This window comes from Opisthocomus hoazin, chromosome 4 (genome assembly GCF_030867145.1).
Source record: "Opisthocomus hoazin isolate bOpiHoa1 chromosome 4, bOpiHoa1.hap1, whole genome shotgun sequence".
In the NCBI taxonomy this organism is placed as follows: domain Eukaryota; kingdom Metazoa; phylum Chordata; class Aves; order Opisthocomiformes; family Opisthocomidae; genus Opisthocomus; species Opisthocomus hoazin.
In genome coordinates this window covers 36,109,640-36,133,305 of record NC_134417.1, presented here as the reverse complement: position 1 = coordinate 36,133,305, position 23,666 = coordinate 36,109,640, and the positions used below count along the sequence as shown (strand labels likewise).

The 23,666-nt window shown below is 42.3% G+C and overlaps 1 protein-coding gene across 6 annotated transcripts in view; it reads left to right on the top strand.

The window, feature by feature from the left end:
* The window catches only part of HECW1 (HECT, C2 and WW domain containing E3 ubiquitin protein ligase 1), a 271,752-nt gene that overhangs the window by 188,592 nt on the left and 59,494 nt on the right, over positions 1-23,666 (top strand). For 3 of the 6 annotated variants that reach the window (XM_075418574.1, XM_075418573.1, XM_075418575.1), the window contains 6 exons: positions 2,556-2,698; positions 4,707-4,807; positions 6,067-7,434; positions 10,836-10,937; positions 16,012-16,162; positions 21,278-21,408. In XM_075418574.1, coding sequence (XP_075274689.1) covers positions 2,556-2,698; positions 4,707-4,807; positions 6,067-7,434; positions 10,836-10,937; positions 16,012-16,162; positions 21,278-21,408 — 1,996 coding nt within the window. The remainder of the gene's footprint in view (positions 1-2,555; positions 2,699-4,706; positions 4,808-6,066; positions 7,435-10,835; positions 10,938-16,011; positions 16,163-21,277; positions 21,409-23,666) is intronic. The other 3 variants (XM_075418577.1, XM_075418576.1, XM_075418578.1) reach the window with 2 other exon arrangements.

Here is a 23,666-nt window from a genome sequence, read left to right as displayed (position 1 = left end):
AGAAGGATTAAACTAGATGAGAGTAACGGCAGCAGCAAGTGCTTAGATAGTGGAAAACCAAACAGTAAAATTACCACTATTTTACAAGTCGTCTTCAAATCCATTTCGCTGAGTTTACTTTTGATCCTCAAACTGCAGTTGTTTGCAAACAGCAAAACCTTTGAGCTCTGCCGCAGGATACTTCTGTTCTTAAAGGTGTAATTGTATTTCCAAGATGCTGCTGTTTCTACATGTAAGAACACTCTGCTAGCAGAGGCACTTGGCAACTGTGACTATAGACCAGGGGCTGGTCCTACAGCAGTCTCGTATATCACCAAATGCAGTGTAGTTGGCAGGTGATGAAATCCGAACACAATTTGATTTTACATCGTTATCCTTGGGTTTGCACATCTGAGAGGCACTGCTGGTCAAGGAAAAAAGGACATTTCCTTTGATTGCAACATGCCTTGTTCTATGCAGTCATGCTCTCTGCTCAGGTGTTGGTAATTGCTCTGGAAAATGTCAGCGTGCTTCTTGTGCACGAAAGGAACTGTCAGGCTTGATTCCACCTGATGTTATGGAAACAAATGCTAGTGCAGATTCTGATTTGCTTCAGAGTTGTACCACAAGACAGAATATTAACAACATAGGAAGGTGCAGATCATTAACCTATGTTTTACTTTCCACTTCTGAACAGTTCAGTCTTCAGCTGGGCATGTGCGTGCTCTACCCCACAGAGGCTTTTTTACAATATAAGTGTCAACAGCATAACAACGGAGAATTCATTAAACGGCAAATTGCTGTACATTACAATAACGTCATTCACTTAAAAGTTAATTCCCTTCTGTTTTCCTTGTAAATGTCACAAAGTGGCAGTTAACCCAAGGTTTTTAGCAGGTGAAGCGGTAATGGCAATACAACTTATTTTTATAAGGCAACTTTCAATACACATGGGGAATTAATGTTCTCCCCTTTGTTAGGATTAGCCTCTTTGGTAACCTGTTGCAGAGATGTAGAAGAAAATAAGAAGAAAATAATGCTTTAGTTGTTTAAATTTTCTTTCTCTGAATATTTGCTTTTTTGCAGTGCGTAATTAATGGAATATCTCACTCTCATTGGTTTCATTTGAAACTGTTTGAACTAAGCATTTATGAAAATTTAGATCATGATTCCACAGAGCAAGCAATTTAGGGCTTAACTCCAGGCCTCAATAACCCAGAGCTTCTGTTGTGAGGATTGTTTTTGGCAACAGAAAAGCTAGAAAATCCTTTCATCCATCTCAATATTCACTACAGAAATTGTCTTTGAGTCTGATGCTGACATTTCAGTTAGGTGAACAGCAGTCTTCACAGTTTTTCTACCATGGCGCACCACAGCAGAGATGCACTGGTTTTGATTGACGATATCCTAGTAGTAGCAGATCTGTTTGGAAAAAGAATTCAGTGACCTGTGTCATAAGCTCCCAGTCGGTACTGAAATCGGCCAGTCTAGGAGCAAGCTAGTTCAAATTATCTATTACATTTGCTTTTCACTATTATTCTTGAATAGAGCTTTGCTTTCCTTATGGGGAGATCCCGACATCTCCAGGTATTGTGATGCTCCCATGCTTGGAAGCTGTACATGTGGACTTCCATGCTCCTACAACCTAAAATGTCACTCTCCTTGTTCCGACCTCAGGGTTGCGTGCACACAGTATCTAAAAGCTTGTTGAAACATTACTTACAAATACAGATCAGCCGAGGTGGTGGTCCCATGTTTCAAAGCACTTGGTGGCAGCACCAGTTTTAGATGGCGCCATTCCTGTCTGCCCCAGTATTGTTTGTTCCGGTAGCCTGTGCCACGGCTTACCTGCTGATTTAGGTCTCTCTGGGATCGTGCTGTGCACCAGGTTAGGAGATTGATCCAAATACACAGTCTATTCAGAATTCTTACGTTTTAAGGGGGTGTAGGGATGAGTAAGAGAGGGAGAGATTTCAAGATGTATCGGAAAACTCTGATCATGTATCCTTCACCTCCCTAGACCCTCACTTCTCAATAGCTGAGGTGTGCCTCATGGCTGAAGTACCACAAATAGCCAGCCAAACGCAAAGAGGACGAATGTCACTTGGAGGGAGATGCTGACTAAACATCTCTCCAGGCTCTCAGTTGTGCTTACATGCAGCTATTTAAAGTTTTTTAGAACTTGGGGGAAGCGGGAGGGAACATAAACTGTGCACTTACATTTAGATCAATAATCATTGCTAGGGCGCAGTTCCTTACATTTCTGCAGGTATCTTGTCCTTACCATCGGCAAGCCTTGTTTAGAGTGTTTGGATGCTGCCAGGACATGAATAAATGAAATGCCTCCGTTCCCCAAGCCTGATTCCGCAGCGGTTACACAGTGCCTGTAGGGTGCTTTCACCTGCCTCCTTGGAGGACAAGCTCTTTATTTTGCAGGCCTGTGCCTTGGAGTCCAAGCACTGTTCCTGCCCTATGAAAAATCCAGATACTTACAGAAGTTGATAAGCCACTAGCAGCTGTGCGGTGGTGTGGCCGGGCCACCAGCTTCATGTTCTGTGTGTTTTCTTTTATTGCAGCAATTCAGTTTTGTCTCCCTGCCCACGGATGTCCTGGAAATAGAAGTTAAAGACAAATTTGCAAAGAGCCGACCGATCATCAAACGTTTCCTGGGAAAGCTCTCTATGCCGGTTCAACGCCTCTTGGAAAGACATGCCATAGGGTAAATTTGCTGCTTATGCTACTTTCTGTTGTTTAACGAATGTGTTACTGTTTTGAAGTCCCTGGTGATATGTCATTATAGTAATATAATGATGTTGCGGGGCAGTTACTAAACTGACAGTTGTCTGCTGAATTATGTTGGTCTAGATTACAATTTATAGGACGATAGGCCAGACAAAGAATTCCCTCTAATAACCCTATCCATTGCATTTTGAAAAGCGAGAGCTGGCATTTAGGAAAGAGAACTTGTTTTGTGTATCATGGCTGTGAATCTGGAGAGTGCAATATTTTCAATTTGAATATTCTTTTAATGTTATCAACAGGCTATTTTCATGTTTCAGGGAATTACCTATGGACTAAAATCATGCCAGATCTGTTCCTCCTCTCTTTAATTTCTGGACAGTGGAAATATTATAAAAAAAAAAAAAAAATATACATGGCATGTTGTAACTAAGTCTTTCTGACCCTGCCTTGCTGCAACCAGTTCACTTGAGCTCACCAGCCTTGCCCTGCTTCCCTGTTGCATGAAAGTCCTGGGAAGATGTATGCTGCCAAAGTAACACCAATTTGAGGAAGACTGATAGCATTCAGACAAAGCCAAAAAGTTGGCTCTAAACTTTAAGGTTCAGACCTTGAGGAGCAGGGAGAGAAAGAGTCATCTCCTGAGGAGAGCATATGCAATGCAGTTTCCAAGAAGGCATTTCTGAAAATTGGATCTCAATTCAGCAGGACAGCAGGAAGCTGAGCTTGTTGGAGGTGGTTTTGAACAGCTGGTTCAGAAACTGGCTGTGATGTTCACAGCTGAATCTACCAGAAGGGACTAAGCTACCTCCCTGTTTTTCAAGTAGGGAAGACTGAGTAGATTTTTAGAAACCAGATGGAAAAGAACAGCTTGGGGAAGGTGGAGACCTATAACTGATATCATTGGCTTCCCCCTGTAAGGGAAGATTTCTCACCATCTTCTGATTGTGTCTTCCTATTTTACTTCCTGATTGTAAACACTGCCTATCTAAGGATATACTTTGCCAAGAGCAGTGCCTCCAACCTGCACCTAGATCTGGCTTAGTTTTAATATCATAGTGGCTTTTAAATCTCAGGCAGGCTCAATGAGAAGTATACAAACAAGTTCAGGAAAGATCACACGCAGATCTTGGGACTGTCTCAGTTATATGAGTTTGATGCATGTGAAACTTTCCTAGCAAATATACTGGAAGTGAACTACGTTTTCTCAAAAGATGTATGAATATTACTATTTAGTGAACCCTTTACACTCAAGAAATGCTTTGCAGACATTGATTCAGCCTCATTTTGGGCAGCTGGGAAGTTAATCTCTTCTGTAGTTTCATTCTGTTCTGAGGGGTGGATGAAGTGTGGCAAAGGGAGGGACCTGCACAAGGACAGAATGGAGTCATTGATCAACCTTGTCAGGAAGGTGTTCTCCTGATATTTCAGCTTCATAGAGGTAAGAGGGGTAGAAAGAGATGAAGAGCAGTCATTCAGCCAGTTTGAGAATAGAAAGTGGTAAGTGGGGACTGACCTGTCCAGGATTTTGAAAGAAAGGACAGGAAAGCTGAGTTTTATGCAGATGTGAAGGGAACGAAATACAGAAGTGTGAGGTTCTGCAGAAGGGTAGATATGGTTAGATCAGCAGGGAAATGAAGCCTTGTTACAATGACTGAAGTGGGAGTTGGTTGCTTCCCATGTCGGTATTTTCATACCCATACTGCAGACGTTCCATTCCCACCGTTCTCTATATATATAATGTACATACATGCTTGTGTATCCCAGAAGCCTGTCTCATTCACTGACTCAGCTGTTCCATTGTAATTGAAGACATTGTCCTCTCCTTCTCTGCCATTCGTTCTCTCGTATGCGTGTCAACATGCCCTCACGATTGGGTTTGAATAGTCTTTGAAAACCATTACATATTTTGTAGGACACAGCAGCTTTATGCACAGTAGCCACTGGGTAGGTTATAGTCTATTGTGACGATATTTGTTTTCTTTCAGGGACAGGGTTGTAAGCTACACTCTGGGTCGCAGGCTTCCTACAGATCATGTTAGTGGCCAGCTGCAGTTCCGATTTGAGATAACTTCTTCCATCCATCCAGGTAATTCTCGGTTTTAACCTGTCATTTGTCTGGTGGTTTTTTTGTTGTTTTTTTTTTGCTTTGCATTCTTTCTCCTCAGAAATTTGAATTCATTCCTGGCTGCTCTGGGACTTTAGGTACAGTCATGAGCAAAGGAAAGTGCATAAAGTCCCCCGTCACAGGACGCATCGTGAGTCACAACTTCTTCCCTGTTTCCCCTTAGCTTAGAGCTACTGGTGTCTCGTATCCCCCTGTTCTTGGCTGTTTCAAATATTTTGCTACATCACTGGGAGAGAAGAGGGTGGAAAACTAAAATCTCATCTGCTTCTCTATCACCTGTCCTGGGGAAGTGCTAGATGGGCTATTATCTGTAGACTCATCTGCATTTGAGCACTTCAGAAGTAAAAATGGGGAATTTAATAGTAGAGATGATTAGAAACTTTCTCACTTTGATTATTTTTAATGAAAAAGTAAAACAAAAAATAATTCAGTGTTCCTCTCCTTCCCTCCCTTTTGGTTTGGTTTTGGTTCACAATCGCTTGTAGTTATTAGGGAGTCACTGCCACAATGGTGTAAGTTTGAACCTTGGTTTTCATGTCGGTCTCAATAGCATTGCTCAGGGACTTCTTGCCTCTCTGTGGTCGCACCCTCTCAGGTGCACCTTTTCAAGCAACAGCAGCTGCATTAGTGGTTGGAAATTGCGACCTGCCCCTTGCTGGAAAACCCTGACTTCTCTCTTTTGACTGTTTGGATGGTGTGAAAGAGCCCAGGTTGTCTGGCACTTAGGAGGAGGTGGTACAGATGAGGATCATATCAAAGGATATTCGAGGGGAAGTTTCCACCTTTCAGGGTGTGAAAAACAGTTCTTTAAGTTCTCTGCTGTGGACTCCTGTCAGCCTCAGCATGAAAAGAAAAATGTAATTAAAACCTCAGGGGAGGCTTCCTTGTCATTCCCGTGATATTCCCTTCAATGCCATCTGGCTCAGAGGAGCTTCAAGAAGGTGTTACCCTCAGGTTATGTTGCAAGGAGGTAGGGTGCTGCATACAGATTACTACCATGATTACCCATGTTAGTTAAATCCACTGTACGAAGACTGCCTAACAAAAAAATATCAGCATTTTTTGATAGCTGCTCAGTTGCTCACTCATTTCACACTGTAATTTATGCTTTTAATTTTCTCAGATTGCTGTTGGATGCCTGTGTCCCCACAGCCAAGCTTCTGGTTCAGTCAACACTTCTTGTTAAAGGACTCAGTAATTTCTTTTCCTGTCTCATTTAGATGATGAAGAGGTCTCCATTAGTGCAGATCCTGAGCCAGCTGACCTCCAGGAAAGCCTTGTGAACAACCCCACAGAGGAAAGCCTCGGTGAGCCTCCATGCATCAACACAGTGACCTCAGAAAGTACAGCATCAGAACAGCTAAATGGACGCAGTGTGAACAGTGTCGATAGCCCAGGGGCTGTCAGACCACCTGGGGAAGTCAACCAGAACAGCTTAAATGAAGAGCTAGCAGGAGATGGGGAGGTTGATGCGGTGCCAGTTCCTGAGCCCTTGGAATCCATCCCAGGAGAAGTGCTGCCTTCTTCGAGTGCTACGGACCTCACGGAGCAGCTGGCTCTGCTGGCTTGCATGTCTCCTCCTGAGACTGAAGTTAGGGAAAATAACAAAGTCAATTCTGGTACTCGGGGAGATGGTGGAATTTTGACCAGCATAGAAGCGTTAGATACTGATGAGGTGAGTGCAGATGTGCGTGCTGGCAAGAACCTAGAGAAGAGTCAGGAAGAAGAAGGGGCTTCAGCCCGGGAGGAGGAAGACAACAAGCTACAACTGAGGACCACAGCAAAGAGGAAAAACAGGCCGTGTTCCCTGCCTGTGTCTGAACTTGAGACAGTCATAGCTTCAGCATGCGGTGAGCCAGAGACCCCTCGTACCCACTACATACGGATCCACAACCTGCTCCACAGCCTGCCCTCGGCCCAGATGAGCAGCGATGGGGAAGAAGAGCAAGATGGCGGCAACGGTGGGGAGAACGACGAGGAGTCGACAGTGAAGGAGGCATTGGAGAAGGAGGTGGTCAGTGAGAGTGAGACAGTGGCAGCAGAGCCACCTCTGGAAAATGCGGCTGAAGAAAACTTCAGCCAGAGCACGGTGCCTCCTGGGACCTTGGATGAGCAACTCTCTGACTTAAATGATGGGCTGTTAAATGGGGAACACCCCAGGACAGGAAGCGAGAGCGAGTCAAGCTCCAGGCCCAATGGTGACAACGAATGCGAGGCGTGCGACACCTCCTGCTACAGCCCCTCCTGCTACAGCACTTCCTGCTACAGTACCTCCTGCTACAGCACTTCTTGCTACAGCACCTCCTGTTATGACAGTAACAATCGCTTCTCCAGCCATACCCGCTTCTCCTCCGTCGACAGTGCAAAGATTTCCGAGAGCACGGTCTTTTCCTCCCAGGACGATGAGGAGGAGGAGAACAGTGCTTTTGAGTCAGTGCCAGATTCAGTACAGAGCCCTGAGCTGGACAGGGAGCAAGTGGATGGCTCCTCCCAGTGGCCAGATGAACTAGTAGCTCATGGTGGGAATCCACAAAGAGCCTCAGAGAGTCTAGACACCCCAGTAGCAGGTCCAAGCAGCAGAAGAGAAGGTTAGATCCTGAGAATCGATGCGCTGAGCAACCCTGATTATCTGGATGTCCCAGAAGGCATCAGATAATCGAGGTTTCAGATAGCTGACGGTTTATTTCGTGCAAATTTGGGGGCTGTGAGCTGGGCCAGATACCAGGGAGGGTTGGATAATTGAGCCTGGCCTTAAAAATCCCAGCAAAACCAAATGAATCATATGGGGATCTGTATATATGGATTCCTGCAGATATATGTGAATCATTATAAAATCAAGATTAGCTGCTGTAGTTACGTGGCAGATCAGCATTATCACATCCACCAACTCATTTCTTATTTCCTGGGATTGTTCCATTTCACGTATCTGATGTGCTGCCATGTCTCAGTCAGCATGAGGACCAGCTTGTGGTTGTCGAGGGGCAGGTATGCTGGTTTATGCCAGCTAAAGATCTGGGGCAGTGTCTGTACACGATTGGTAGCCATGCACAGTCATAAGCACCGAGAAATGCAAGTATTTGTCTCTTGCAGGCCCAGATTTCTAGCCTGTTTGTTCCAGTTCCCCAAGTATCAAACAGATCTACCTCAGGTTTCATAGACCATAGGGCAACTCAACAAAGATTTGGTTGTTTTTTTTTTTCTTAAATGCCTTGAAAATTCAACTAAAAAAATTCTCATCTCCTTATTCTTCTCTGGAGATAAAACAAGATTAAGGGAGTAAATTTTTGTCTGTGTAGTTTAGGTACCATTTTTTCCCAGTCGCTCCAAACCATTGCATTAAATTCCTCCCTTTGGTAACTCATTTTATGTCATTATGGAGTTACATGAAGGGTGAATTTGCTCACTCATCTTTTCTTCGGCTAGGGTATAAATTTTTTTCCAGCTAAAGAAGTAAAGGCCTCCAACAGCAGCTAAGGAGCATGCAGAAAGGTCAAGAGGTAGTCTTTGCATTCCCAAATCCTGAGTCATCTGTCTCCCCCTATAAGTGACACCAAATTAAGATGGCATCAAAAGGATAACATATTTGGGGATCACTGGGAAACCACAACCAAAGCATTCTTCTACTTTTTCCTTCTCTATTCCCAATTTATTTACTCCCACTGTCCCACTGCCGCCAACCCTGTCCCAGCAGAAAGGAAGGTGTAAGCGTGGCCTTACATACTGGACTGTGTAAAGACTTTGGAGACGGTTGGGCCTAGGCAATTTTTTGCTCTGCAGAGCAGAATCTAGCCCAAAGAACTGAATTCTCAGAAGCACACAGAGGTATAGAAACCCACAGGCAAGGGTCTTTGCATGTGGACAGCATTTATGTGCAAGTATACCTAAGGGGGCACGAGAGCGTGTGTGTGAGACGATGCTTACAGATTTGATGGTGGTTTTGGACTCTGTGTGTTTTTGAGAGGGAATGGGGAGGGGGGGTGTCTTCTGCACACGGATTCATTATGGCACAAAGATTGTGCCCCTTGAACCTGTATAAAGGGCAATGCAGTGTTCACGGGGGCTTGGCTGTGATTTGGTGGAGGGGAGAGTACGTCCGAAGGGCAGCCCGGCTCTTAGCACTCTTGATATCACTGGGGGTGCTTCAGTAAATGTGCGCGTTGCTTCATGACTTGGCAGCTGCTACAAATACAGTAGACGTGGTCACCTCCGTCCACTCCAGGTGACTGATACTACCATGCTTCTGCTGGCTTGGAGTAGCTATCTTGACTAGGGGAGAGTCAATTAATGGTGAGGTAAGTAAAGAAAAACAGATGAATGGTTTGGTAGTTGGTGCTACAACACCTGTAGTAACAGCAGTTTTTAAGGCAATGAGAGATGGACTTTTAGCACTGAGTAATAACTTACGTAACTCTGCTGTCTGTTCAAAGCATGCAGCAGATGCGACTGCGAGCTACGCCTATACACAAGTGGTTTAATGAAGACATTGAACAGGCCATATGGTATCATCAGAGCACCTAGGAGAGGGAGTATTTTTGTCTAAGCCATTTTTCTCACTTTTGGATGGTGAGAGTTTTTTTTGCAGTTTTATACAAAATTGGCTGCTGCCTTCTAGCTGTTGATTGTTTAAAAAATACGTAATTTTTTGATAAATGTTTTTTTACATTTGATAGCTATGCTTGGATTTTTTACAAAAAGTTAATTCTTAGGCTATTAAGATTCTGACATTAAAGACAGCTAAACCAGCCAGCACACAGTGAGCTTGGCTTAGCTGAATGGTCTGTTTTTCGATTTTGAATAATCTTTGTGTAATTTTCTGGTGATGTTGGAAATGCTAAAGACATTTTTTCCCTAAACTGCTTCTTTGTTATATTTGTGCAATTCAGATTGTATCTGTATGAACAGGCCCACCTGGAGCTGGAGGTTATAGCAGAAAAACTGTTACCAAACAATATGAAAATGTGCCCGTTAGTAGGATAAATAGCCCTGGTTTCTAAGGTTTTAAGGACAGACCAAGAAGGAATCTTAATTCTGGAACCTGTGATGCTTTAAAGAGCAAGTTCTTTATTCTCGCAGTTAAGTCTAAGATAAGGAATGCTTTTTCATCCCTGCTATAACTTCTTAATTTCTTAAAGGATTCCATAAACGTTGACTGGATCTTAAGTTGCTTGTTCCTTTTAACAGAACATGGGTTTCGACATTTGCTTAGGTTTCATTTGTTTCTTATCTGGAAAAATAGGCGTATATACAACGTTAGTGTTTAAAAACTTCCTCTGCACTGTGTGTGTCTCCTCCTCTTCTTTTTTTCCTCTTCTGTATCTCAGGTCTTCCTTTTTTATCTTGGATCCTGACTATGTCTCTCTATCTTTTGTCCTCCTCTTCTACCACCTGTCTCCTACTTGTTTCTGGTCCTTCTCTCATTCTCCCTCCTTCCACCCAGGATGGACTCTCTGAATTTTGAAAAATACCTTCAGAAGGGGATGATCTTCTGCTTTGCGGGGACTGCAAAATCCTGCCATTCCATTCCACTTATACAGCCACTGATTTTTTGGAAAAGCAGAGAAAGATCTGAGGCAGCTTTTACCCTCGTATTCCACTGATGGGATGAATTAAAAGTCGGAAGCGGGGTTTTGCACGTTCCTGCCAATTTCTGCAGAAGCTTCAGTTTGGTTGTACATGCACTGTGTTTCTCAGAGATCAAGCCTGATTCTTCTCTCGCTTACACTTGTGTGTCTATGAGTCCAGAATCTGGCCCATGATAGTTTAGCATTGACTCAAACCTGAGATCCGAGCTTTGGCTGCATTATTTTAAGAATTCTTTGGCATATGAGTTGTTGTTAAAATAGCGCCTGAAAATAGGAGTAACCAGAGCTGCTAGTACACCAGGCTAACCTACTTTAAAAATAATCACTTGTTTTACAGTAGCACATTTTTTGAACCACGTTGTGAAAACAGTGAATGACTGTCAATGTCTTGAATATCTTGTCCGTAGGTGATTGTCCTTTACTCCATAATTCTCAGCCAGTCAGCCAGCTTCCTTCTCTGAGGCCTGACCATCATCACTACCCAACTATCGATGAGCCTCTTCCACCAAGTAAGCTTTAGTTTTTTTAATTTATTGCATTTTTCAGCTTTTCCTGTTAACTCAAACAGTGTAGAGGTCAGTATGTCTCTCTAAGTAACCCCATCTGTTCTGTATATGCATTCTCCAGAACCAAAGCAATATGCCCTTTTGTTTCCCTTATTTGATCCTGACTTGAAGTGTTGTCATGTTATTTTGGACAAGCTCCATAACCTCCCTCTGCCTTGGTCTGTCGTCTTCCTAGCTACTGTGAAATGAAAATATTATTTCCCTGTTTCCAGTCAGTGTGTTTAGACTGGAATGAGTGGGTATCTGTCAGGTGTTCCAGAAGCCTTAATATAAAGCTTTTTGGGTGGTGTATCAGCTAAGTACTCTGATATTTTTGTAACGTTTGTCTCCAGGTTTTCCATAACCAACTTCAAAGATGGTTTGGGATGGCAGCCCCTGTGGTCTGTCAGCTGGTTTGGGATGGCAGTCCCTGCGGTCTGTCAGCTCTGCTTGCCGGTCCAGCAGGAACCCTTTCGCAGTCAGGATGCTCCTGGGATGGACAGGTCTAAATGCGAGCAAAGCCCAGCAGAAACTGGGAAAAGGCAGCTTATGTACAACGATCCTGTTGTGTACTGCCTTTGGATTCGATAATCAGTGAATTTTGTGTTCGTTATGGACTCTAATGGTATCTGCAGTTGTGTTGAGTAAAAAAGAGAGGGTCTTCAGTAGCGTGATCAGTTAGCAGGCTGATAATATGGGATTTTTGCCACCGAATCAGCGGCTGGAGATGTTTTTGCTTGTCTCTGTAGCCTTTTGCTTGTGTATTCCTGGAGGATTAACCTGCTTTCTGCATTGGCGTGAAGTGCCCAGCAGAGCGCAGTCCATGCCCTGCGACGCGCTGCTGGTCACCTTTCCACTTCAGCACAGGATTTAACCACCTACAACACGCGGGACCTCAGAAAAATAACCAGGCGTATAAAGAAAGGCCTCTGCTTTCTTCAAAGCCCGAGTAGGGAACGCAGTTATCTGCCCTGTGGTGCCCTGGACAAATAATTCACCATTTGCCAACCATGCTGTCAGCATTCCCCAAGCTGAAAATAGCATCGATGCTGGCATCGGCTGTAGCATGGATGATTCAAATGCCTTTAGCCCGATGAAGCCTAATTAGAGTCCCACTGTGGCTTGCCAGTGAGTGATGAAATGGGAACGGTTACCTCTGTAACAGGCAAATGTTTCTCTTCCTCCCACTCTTACCTCACCACTTTGTGAATAAGGGCACACTGCCAATTAGATGGCTTAATGATAGGACGCTGACACCGGCTCAGGTAAACAAAACGTACTGTGAATCTGTTCCATATTCTTCCATCACCAGTTTAATACATTCTTCTTTTTTCTTATAATTATCTTCAAAAGGCAAGCATTTCTACCACTGGTTTTCACACGTGCTTTCACAACAGGGTTTAAGGACATGAAGTCTGTGATGATACAGTACAGGAGTGATATCCCTTTGTAGGATTTTATTTTAGCATTTGCATGTAACATCATTTTTACAGTAAAGGCTGACACTGTGGTCTTAAATATATTGATCTTAATAGGAATAGACTATACTAAGTTAATTGGAGGGGGGAGTTGAATCACCAAGGAAGTCTGTTTCCAAAAATTGTCCGTGAAATTTTAAGGTAATTTCAAAATGAAAACTGTAGCCTTAATCTAGAAATATTTCTTCTCCTTGCATTCAGTATCACTGTCACAGTGCTTTTAATGACTCTTAGTCCTAGAAACTTTCTGTTTTAAGTCTACATTATGTGATCCAACCTGGCTAACTTCTTGCATGCAGCGTTAGCTTCTGTCCATAAGTAGAGCTGAAGATAATGTGCCAGTGCTGCAAGTTCAGCGTTGACTTGGTTATACTTCGGCTGTGGAGAATCTTCTGGACAGTCTTCTTTCTCTTTTGAATAGTTTTCTGAATAAATTTGTTTCATCGTAACCTCACAACAGTTGGTCTCAGGGAGGAAATTTAATTTCAGAGAGTTTTACTTGGGAAAGTAAGGTAGAACAGATTCATTATTTATGTGGGGATGTCATAATGACCAGTCTGAATGTTAAGGCCTATATGAGATTGACAGAAGATTTGCAGAGTTTGTATGGCCCCATGATGGCGTGAATAGTCACCCCTATTACACGTGTGTTTGCTGGTACTGCTGGAAACCCCTACAGGACTGAAGCCAAGAAAAATACACGTGCCTGGTTCAGAGCTGCTCTCTGCCGAAGGTGTGGCTGAGCTTGCAAAGGGAAAGACAGCGTATTTGCATTGCCCTGCCAGGATTATGGTCTTGCCAGAGGAAGTTGCGTCTTCTGGTAGAAGTCAGAGCAGTTTCAGAGGCTGCTGTGAAATATGGCTTGGCTGATGGAGGGGGACTGCTGGAGAACAGAACCAGTACTGTCCAGTCCCCAGCCTGTGCTTTGGGATGCTCTTTCTGTGAAGGTTAGATGGAGGTTAGTCTCTGTTGTAGTCACAGTCTTATTTTCCCCTCAAAAACTAACAGAAGACCTTGAGGAGTTTTGGCTGCTTCCTAGATCACCTATGCCCCTGAAGCAGTGTGAAGGGCCTTGAGCGCAGCTCAGAAGCAGAGTTCTGTCTGTCAGTTCGCCTGTCAGCCTATTCGTCTCTCTGTGCAGGTATCCATCCATCTGTCCACAAATCTGGTATCATATGGAGCTTCAGTGACGTGTGAGACTTGCAGGTTGTCTTGTGGGAAGGCAGAAAGTGCACCTCCCACCCTCTGACAGCCTTCCCGGGTGACCAAAAGAAGAGTTATTCAGATGATTAGAAATGCTGTTGCAAGGAGCAGTACTGCTACAGGTTTCTCAAAAGCCGTGGGACACACAGTTCCTAATATTTTAGCATGCCAGCGCAAGCGTCAGCCCATGGTTTCGGGTGTATATACCTATAAAGCAATGAATAAAAGAGCGCTCACAGATAGGTGTCATTCATGTCTGTATATAGGCTGCTGGATGTCTGACACATCCAACAGAGATAGCCTTCTGGAGGTTGTAATCCAGTCTACATGATCCTGACCTGATGTTTTCACTGTGACCTCCAAGCTCTGGACAAGTTTCGTTGCTCCTAGATTTCCAAGTATTATGCTAAGGAGCTTAAGAACTCCAAGTTGCATTTAATTAGAGAGACACTGCAACATAGCCTCTAGAGCCGGTAGTGCACAAGGCTGGATTAGAAGAAGCCCTTGTTTGACTGTGTAGTTGGGTAGTAGTATTCTTACTAAGTGTCCATCAGCAGGCTTCACATCAATATGACCAGCTGGTGTCCTCTGTAGGCTGTATGGAGTGTACATCTACAGCATTGCCTACAAGCTTCAAAGTATCTATCAACCTTTATTATTCTCAACTTGTTACATGTATACCACCAACGGTGTGGGGTGAGGGATAGGATTTGTCCTTTGCCAGACAACAGCAAGGAAAATCAAGATCTTCGTGGTGTTAAGATACATCATGTCACCTTTGATCTGGCCAAGATTTTTTTTCTTGAGGATACTGCAGTTAATGCGTAGCTCCAGAAGGACCATTCCCCACCCATGGTGGTACACCTGTTAGAGCATGCTCAGCAAGCCTCTGGCCTTCAGCCTGCCGTGTGTGTCAGTCTGATTTCCTTCAGTGCGCATCTGTGGTGCTTGATGCGCTGCTTTTCACTGTCTTATGTTTTAGACGTTGTTTTCACAAAGATGTGATCTCTTTCTTGAAACAGATACAACATCCTTGGGAAACCTGAGGAAGAGAGAGTTCTTTCCTTAAAATTATATAGTGATGTTGACAGTGAGAGATGCCATGTGTGTACCTGTGGTGCGACTGTAAGTTTTGTGTCTGTAAGGAGTGAAGGATGGGTTTCCAGACACAGCAGGAGGAGGTACAACTTCAATCCTACTCTTAGAGTAGGAGATAAAATACATAGTGTGAAATCCAGCTAATCCTGAATTTGGTCATAGAAAGCCGTAGAAGAAGGAATGGACTCGTCAGGGAGGAGGGTATCATAGTAAGAGTATGGGAGTAAGAGGGAGCGTTTGCCTCCAGAGGTGATGACCATATATGGATTTGTGTGTGAATGTGAGTGAGGTTTGTATATAAACAACATGTGGAAAGCATGTGCATATAATTACACAGATATGTTATCAGCTGATGGATCATGTAGAAATATGAAGCTAGTAAGTCTGATTTATATCACTACTCCATACATTCCAACCAATTTGATATGTGACTTTACTAGCTAACTTCTGAATTTCTCCTGTTCCAAACGCTTTTTTTTATCAACATTACCATTTTCCACAAGTCATCATATACCAAGTAACTCCTAGTTTTCAGTCATGGGCCAACTTGAAACATTAGCAGGAAACAATAATGATGGAAGGCTCAGTATCATGCTGCAGACTTTCAGTCTGGTTGGCATTCATCAGAGCAGTAGATTTATGATATTCATCTGTTTAGAGAGATTTCGAAGGATATGTCCCACCAGGCTGTGATCAGTTTTCAGGGGAGCCTGTTAATTGCTGTATGGCATCCCTCGAAGCTACTTTCTAAGAAAGAGAGGAATGAAACATGCTTGTTCTGAAACGTAACAGAAAAGATGGGATTTGCCGTATTAGCTCAGATGTAATTGTTTTCTACTAAGGGTCAGTTCTGTGTGGCTACCCTGACCATGAATCCAGCCAACTATTATTACTAAGTGCAAAATTATCCAGCCCATTAAAAAAACGTAGCCATTGTGTCGCTTGTTTTTCATAGTCTATGGCAGTGAATTCCATAGGCTACCTGCGTGCTTGCAGTGTATGAAATGTTTATGTATATGCATATACTGCATATACTTACATACAGACAAGCACATAGTATATATACACATTTGAATGTATACTTTGAGTATATACACATAATATATATTGCATGCATGTAGACTCTCTATATAGTATCTCTTACCTGTATGTACCCTGTCTGTGTCTATAGGTGCGTGTCTATGTATCTCCCTGTATTTGGCTTTTCTGGAAGGCATCGCGCTGACAGCATCACCCCTTCCTTTTTTTTCCAACCCTAGATTGGGAAGCTCGGATAGACAGCCACGGGAGGGTATTCTACGTTGATCATGTCAACCGAACCACTACATGGCAGCGCCCCACGGCCGCAGCGACACCGGATGGGATCCACAGGTCTGGCTCCATCCAGCAAATGGAGCAGCTGAACCGGCGGTGAGCACTTGCACCTATGTTCCCTTCAGATCTATGCTGCCCCAGTGGCTTCTTTCCTTCCCCAGTGCATTGCGTTGGCTCCCTAAGGATTTATTGTTCTTCCTCGCCCAAGTCCGATGTACGCGTTCCTGTCCCTGCTACTGATGTCTTCCAGCCTGCTGCTGTGCCTGCTGTGGGTGTCCGGTACCCAAACTTGCGCACGTGAGAAGCGCTGTTGAGTGAAAGATGTTGCAAAATGTTTCAAGCAGCAAGAGGAAGCTCTTGGAAAACTTTTTTGAAATGACTCCCAGAAGGGAAGGGCGTGATCTTTTCAAAAGATGGAGTCGTGTTTGCCATTTAAGAACGGTATCTGGCTCGGCATCTGGTGTCGCGCTGCAGAGATTTCGGAGCTGACTGTTACTGAAGTAGCGTTGCCATGTCAGCGTGTCATTTCTACTCTAGCTAAATAGGCCTGCTGAAAGGTCTGGCCCCTTTTCTAGGGCAGAGCACTGCTCTGAGGACTGTACCCATTTCTAGACATAGACAGATACGCTTTGTGTCGCACTGGGCCCTGTAAAGCTGTCAGTTCACTCTGAGCTGGCTGAGATACCTCATGACATGGTGCACTTTCTCCCTTTGATTGATTAGTCCACATGTAGATTTGTGTATCATTTTCTTCTCCTGTTTGCTTTTCAGACGGAGTTTAAGGGAAAAAAATTAACAGTTGGTCAGAAATCCTCCCTTTTTACTTCAGAAAAGGTGTTTTTTTTTTGTTACTTACTGTAATGATATGGTTTCAGAAAAAGACAAGAAAAACTAAAATTATATTCTAATTATAGCATGTAAAATGCCACAAAAGTGTTTTGATTGGGTTTTTTTTTTCCTATGCTAAGAGAAAGATCTGCAATTGGGAGAAGGATGTAGAGTTTCAAAGTGCTCTGTTCAGAGTACAGAATAGTTTGGGAGTTACTATGTGCAAAGAGAACTGAGCCCTGACTGACAACGACTAGGAAGCTGATGTAAGTTATGGAGAGCAAACCAGCCTTCTGAAAGTGGTGGTTTTGCAACACAAGTTGACACCAGCAGCACACTCTTGAAGAATTTCTCCTTTGTTTACCAAAATTCATTATTTGGCATAATGTGTGATGACTTGCAGAGGTGAAAGAACCTGCTGAGTATTTGTTTTCATTATAGCTTTCCTTGGAATATGCTGAGCTACTGCGTTAATATTTCAAAAAAACGCCGAAGAAAGTGAATATTTAATAGAGGTGCTTTCAAGGGATTTAGGTGACTGCTCTGCCTTTTAGCGTTTGTCTTTAGGAGGGATTTGGGCCTTGCCAAAGCTCAGACTATTTGGGTGCCACTTAAGCAAGTTATCTGCTACAGAAAGCAGAAGGGTCTGTTGTGGATGTACGCTAGCTTTTTTTTTTTTTGCTTTTTGCCTTTTTTGGGAGGCTGAACTCATGTAAGTGCAGCACAACCTGGAAGGAAAGAAGTGCTTGTGAGAGTTAACACAGGTTAATCATTAAACCAGCTATCTCAGCAAAAAGCTGGAGGGTAGGCATTGTCTTTGTGACCTCCTTGCTTCAAACTTTATGATTCCATGTTTTCATGTAGGCTGCCTGGCTTTCATAGTTATGACTTGATTATCACTGGTTTGGGTTGGGAATTGACAGTTAACAGAACTGACGTTCTTTGGGGCTCTATATTTTTAGTATTCACGTATCCAATTACAAAGTGAGAGGTGTAGAGGGTTTCTAGCTATGGCACCTCTCCTTAACCGAGTCCTGTTGGAGACTGAGCGCTTTGCAACTAATAAACATGAACTGTCATGGCTTCTTGGGACAGAGGAAAAATCTGATCATTCGCTACTCTCTGCTAAAGATCTCTATTGATTTGAGAAGTTGAACACGGAGGTCTCCTGTTGCTTCCAAGTTAGGGTTAAGATTCTAGTAAAAGAGAATTGTAGTGAATCTCTGCACGTTTGTGCAGTGGCAAGTCATTTCTGTGTTTTCAACCTGGCTGTTACAATGTTTTAAATTATTGTTGTCCTAAAGCTAGTTTCAAATATTTCTTGGCTCCAGATACCAGGATTGTGAGGAAGACCACGTTTCGTAGCTGGTTCTTATCACCGCTGCAGAGGATCAGGCTTTGTTTTAAGCACTCATTTTAGAAATGCTGTTTTGTTGTATTTCAAAGTTCATTATTTGAAATATTCTTCAGCAAACACACCTGGGAATCATTTTAGGTGAACCAATAGCAAACATAGACTTTGCTGATAAAATTAGCAGCAGCCTGAACTTTTGCTCTAACCTCAAACAAGATTTGGACTCAAAAATCACTTAGCAGTTTGAGAAAATTTGGGAACTTTTCTTTATAAACCAATCTACTCACGTTTTGGCTTCCTGGTTTCATTTGTGGAAATGAATGGAAAGACCAAAATATTACAAGGAAGCTTGGTATTTCCAGCCCAGCCAAAACCACAAAGCTTTGGAAATTCAGCTTGAAAAAAAATCCCCATAGCTGTGACTGAGCCTAGTCCTGCTTTCCTTCTGTGTTCTAAGCTGCCCATTAGCTGCACTGGGCACTTGAGGGTACAGGGAATGCGAAACTGGAATCCAGGTGTTGGGCAAACTCCAGAGAGACATCCATACTTCTCATTTTAAAGACTTGTGCTTGTTTTTTCTAGCACCACCTGACTTACTTACTCGTTAACAAAGCAGATAACAGCCCTTGTTGTTCAGGCTCTGTTGGAAAGATGTTTTGCAGCCTGTGTGTATCTAGACTTGTCTTTGCACTAATTTAAAAGGTAAAAAGTAACGTAAGAAATTCTAACCATAATAGTTAAGACAGCCCCAGTGTGGTATTTCTAAAGCTCTGTTTCTTTGACAAATCACTTAAAAAGGAGACTGAAATTTCCAGAGACACTCCCATAACTATTGTGCTTTCAATGATTTCTCCAATTACTTTGGCATTTTCTGGTATTTGTATAAGATGATTTTATAGTATTGACCCAAAAGAAAAGTGTAGCCTTTTGTTGACATACAGCTAGTGTTATTCTTTAAGGTTTGCCAATAGGGGTTTTCTACCATCTAATTAAATTGAAACTACAAGGATTTTTTTAATATATGTGCTTATATCCCTTGATTATATGAGCTTCTTCCCCCCCGGCCCTGTAGCACGTAGGTGTTGTAAAACTCCTCCAGCCTCCAGTACTGGAATGGAAAGTTCATTCAATTGCCTGCAGTCAAGTGAATAAAAATGTAAACTATGGGTCTAAAACAGAGGGTTTAAAACTGTAGTAAATTCATGCTGTCACGAATACTGCTATCAGAATTTCATTGTAAACATGGATATTTACTTAAACATAGAACCCTGATTTTTTTTTTTTTTAAAACAAAAAATCTTCTAAAGATGCTGTTTATTGACCTGTCAAAACATACACTAAATGTAGCTTCAAATGACTTGGAGTACTGGGGGACACACATAGTACTGTGAAAGCTTAACATAAATCTAGTAAAACTGTAATTATTTTTCTTAATTATCTCCAGCTCTTCTGCCCAAGGTTGGGTTGTGGTGAGCTACTGGAGATGATGTCTGTTGAGAGATGTAACAGCCAAATCCTAACTGCTTGTCTTTAATGATCCTGTGTCATTTTGAGGCACTGACTCCTGACTAACTTCTAATTTAGAATAAAGTGTGCATTAACAGATTGAGAGAAAGTAGGCAAAATTTAGAAGTCAGAATTTGAGCTGAGGAAAGGATACAGAGTGTAAGTCAGGAAAATGAGACACGAATCATGCTGGATCAGATTAAATGCAGGCAGTAAAGCCATCCTGTTTTATATACACACAGAAATGCAATCCAGAAATAAGGATTAAAAATATTGAGGTGGAGTAAAAGCTAATTAAAATAATGGAGAACCTCCTTTCTTTCCTTTTTGTTCTGCTACTTTCTTTCTCTTTCTTGTATACTTTCTTTTTCTTTATGTATAAAATATGTTTTGTTATTCAGTATGTAAGACTTGTGTTTATAGCTTGCCAGTAGCACCAAATAAATATCTCTCATCTTACTCATCTGTTCATGTGAGTGAACAAGCTAACTAGAATTTGTTTTGTGTGATGTGAATTCAAAACACTCCAGATTGTTTCAACAGCCGGGTATATACTTTGCTCCTGATCTAGTTAAATATTTAGGATTGGGCTTGTGCCTAAGGCAGTGATCAGTCCCATTGACATCAACTAATGTGGTGATTAGTTCCGTGATTAGTATGGAAGTGACACTATTGGGGTTTTTTAAGGCATTTGCAGGTTTTCAGTCAGAATTTTCTTCTGTCATCCTCCTCGCTGCTGTTTGTTTATCTCTGTATTGTTTCCTCTTCCTTGTTCTGCACCTAGTCCCCACCCAAGCTAAATGCCCAATCCCACTATTTTCCGAAAACACACATAACGTTTCCATCCTCACACTGTTTACTCAGCATGTGTTACATCCTATTCTACTTCTGTGTGGCTGTCATATCAATTAGATTGTAGCTCTTTGAGGTCACACTACCTGCTAGTTTGCATTCTGTATTGCTTACCAAAATGGAAGTTTTCCCAACTGCTGGCCGTGCGGCATCGTAATAAACATTTTGTGAACGCTTTTAATAGCCTTTCTCTTTTCAGGGTTGAGCATGGGCATCAAAGTTGTAATAAGACAGAGTGAAGGGTACTCCGTGCATCACAAGATTGATCCTTACTTCATTGGTTATGCTACCAGAAGACTAAATGAGAGGGGGAACCATGATCCACCAGTAGTTCTAGGTTCCAGATGTCTAGATGTTTTAAAGGGAAGTCTAGGAGCAACCTGTAGCCTAAATACTTGTCTAAATTTGACCTTTGGATATTTGTTGCTTTTCCCCTTCTGTAGCTGCTTGTTAGTCAGTGCAAAAGTGCCATATTTGCAGAGTAATGGTTGGCCCAAGTGCGAGTAGCTGCATCAGTTGAAGGAGGAGAGTTGGGTGTGCTCTTACTTGGTCATAGGCTGAAGATAGAAGTATTGGAGTCATTGAAAAGTAGTGCTGATGGTTAAGTTAAAAGGACCAGAAAGCTCTTCTGTTCACTGAAGCATGTTGTTTCTTTCTCTGAATGTATGTAGATACCAGAACATCCAGCGAACTATCGCTACAGAGCGGACTGAAGATGATCCTGTAATAAACAACAGGCTGGAGAGAGTTCCCACTGGGGGAGGAAGTGACTCTGAGGCAGAGCCTTCCCAGCCAAGCTCAGGTATGGAGGAAAAAGCTATTGAGTGGGGGCCATTCAGTGCGACTCAGGGATGGCATTCAGTTCTGGGGAAATCTGCGTTTGCGGGGGAGACCGGAACTTTATTATACCAGGTTGAAAAAGCTTGTTAAAAGAAAAGATGTTTAGACTTGAAGCTACAGGTTTTATATCTGAAGCTCAGGTACAAAGCGAGATACAAAAGGCCTCAGTTCTTTTTTTACCAACTACTAAGACAGACAAAGCATTTTTACTTCAGCAAAGGGCTATTTGAAATTAAAATGGAAAGGGCATCTATTTTTTATTCAACTCAGTAGTTGCAAAAACAGCGTTGTCGTATTTTTGCTGCAGTGTGATTTTTATTTTGGACATTGCAGTTTACTCTCTCTGGGCATGGCTTCTGCACTGCCACATTTGCCCATGTGGTCACACCTGCAGTGGCCCTGGCATCAAGTATGAAATACTTGTGTTTTTAAAGGGGCATTTTTGTGACAGCTGTGAGCTGGTTGAAGTGTGTGTTGCCACTGAAGAAAGCACACCTGTCTTTGTGCTCATAACTAAGTTACGTGACAGGGCCCTATACCAGAGTAGAAACTGATCTGCCTGAAAAATAACCTTGTTTCTTGTGCTTAATGTTTGCAGCCAGATTGGTTCTTTCATCTGGCTCATTAGATGACCAGATAAGAACGAGGGTCAGTACAAAGGAGAAGAAAATGTGTACCCAGGGCAGGACAGGATGGGCAGAGAGCTGTTCTGCTCTTTTTGGTGATAGTCATACTCACATTCTCTTAAAACATTTGTGAAAGTATAGCCTAAGTGTTTGTTTCAGGCAAGAAGCACCAGCAATCAGACTAGTACCTGCTATGCGACTTGTGGACACGCAGAAACAACCGTTTGCTTTGTTTGAGAACTTGCACTGCCAAAATGAGTAGCCAGTTCTCTCTCTTTGGATTATTCTCACCACCACATAGGTTTGTGTTCTGTGCTGGCTGCTGGAAGTAAATCTGACTTCTTGCCATCCTTTTGCTATCCTTCTGTAAATAACACTGGCAAAGGGGAAGAACCAACACAGTGTCTGCTTGAATTTTCTGAATGTTTTGTGTTGAATAGGAAGAATTACACAGAGAAATAGTGAATTTACCTTTTTTTAACAGGTTTAGGAAAATACTCAATTTTGTCTGCTTTCCTGATCCATTAGGTGGTTTTAGCTTGAAAATAAGTTTTGACCAAGAATGCTTAATGTTTGATATTCAAAGCTTCATTGCGATTCTTTGTATTGCAATTTATGGGAGCCTTTTACCTGCACTGGATCTTACAGGGAGAAACCAGTTCTATCTGTTAGCAGATGAAATGGAAATGAGGTGCACATTGTATTATTAGTATTTAAATTACAAGTAATGTAGTCATTGCTTGTAATATGTATAATCATTTACTGTCATAGCCCACATAATAAAATAGTGATTTAGTAGGATTTGCTACCAGTAAGTATTTAGGTCAGTAGGTCAGTTTATTATGTAACATTCACTTTTTTCTTTTAACCCTGAAGAGCTAATGAGTATGATGATAGATCATCTTAAGTGATTAGGAAATAGTTTTTGCTGTAGATAATTGCTTTGCTTTTAGGAGAAAAAGTCAATATTGTATAAAATGCCAGAAATTAAAAGATGAAGAGTGATGTAAACCATATTAGCATAAGAAAAAGCTGCACTATGATACATTTCCTGTTTACCTTTTAATTTAAATGGAACATGTCCGAAGGAATACAATTTAGGCATGTTAATCCAGATTCTAAACCAGTATAAATCAATTTAACTCTAGTGATGGATCCATTCTGCAGTTTTAAGTGGATAAAATAGTATGATGTGTCTGGCAGGAAGAAAAAAGTTACAATTGATAAGAAAAAAATGGGAATCTATATTTATTCTGTTGGTGATGTCGGCATCCAATTTCCTTGGACTGCAAATAGAAGTTGGCTTGTATTTGAGAATGCCAGAACTGCACACTCGAGCCATAATTCCATGCTAGGAGGCCTTTTTCTGGTGGCTGTAGAAGGTTAAGTTCCCACCTTTACAGAGTTATGTTCCCAAATGCTCAGTTCTGCTCTTGTGCTTCAGTGTCTGTTTTTGTTTTCTTTACCATACAAGTCCCCAAAACTGTGGACTTGCTAAAAATAATGCAATTACAAGTAAAGGGTAATGCTTTGCGGTGCCAACATGGATGTGAGTGGCCGAGCAGGGTGTTTCCTTAACCCAGTCTTGCTACCA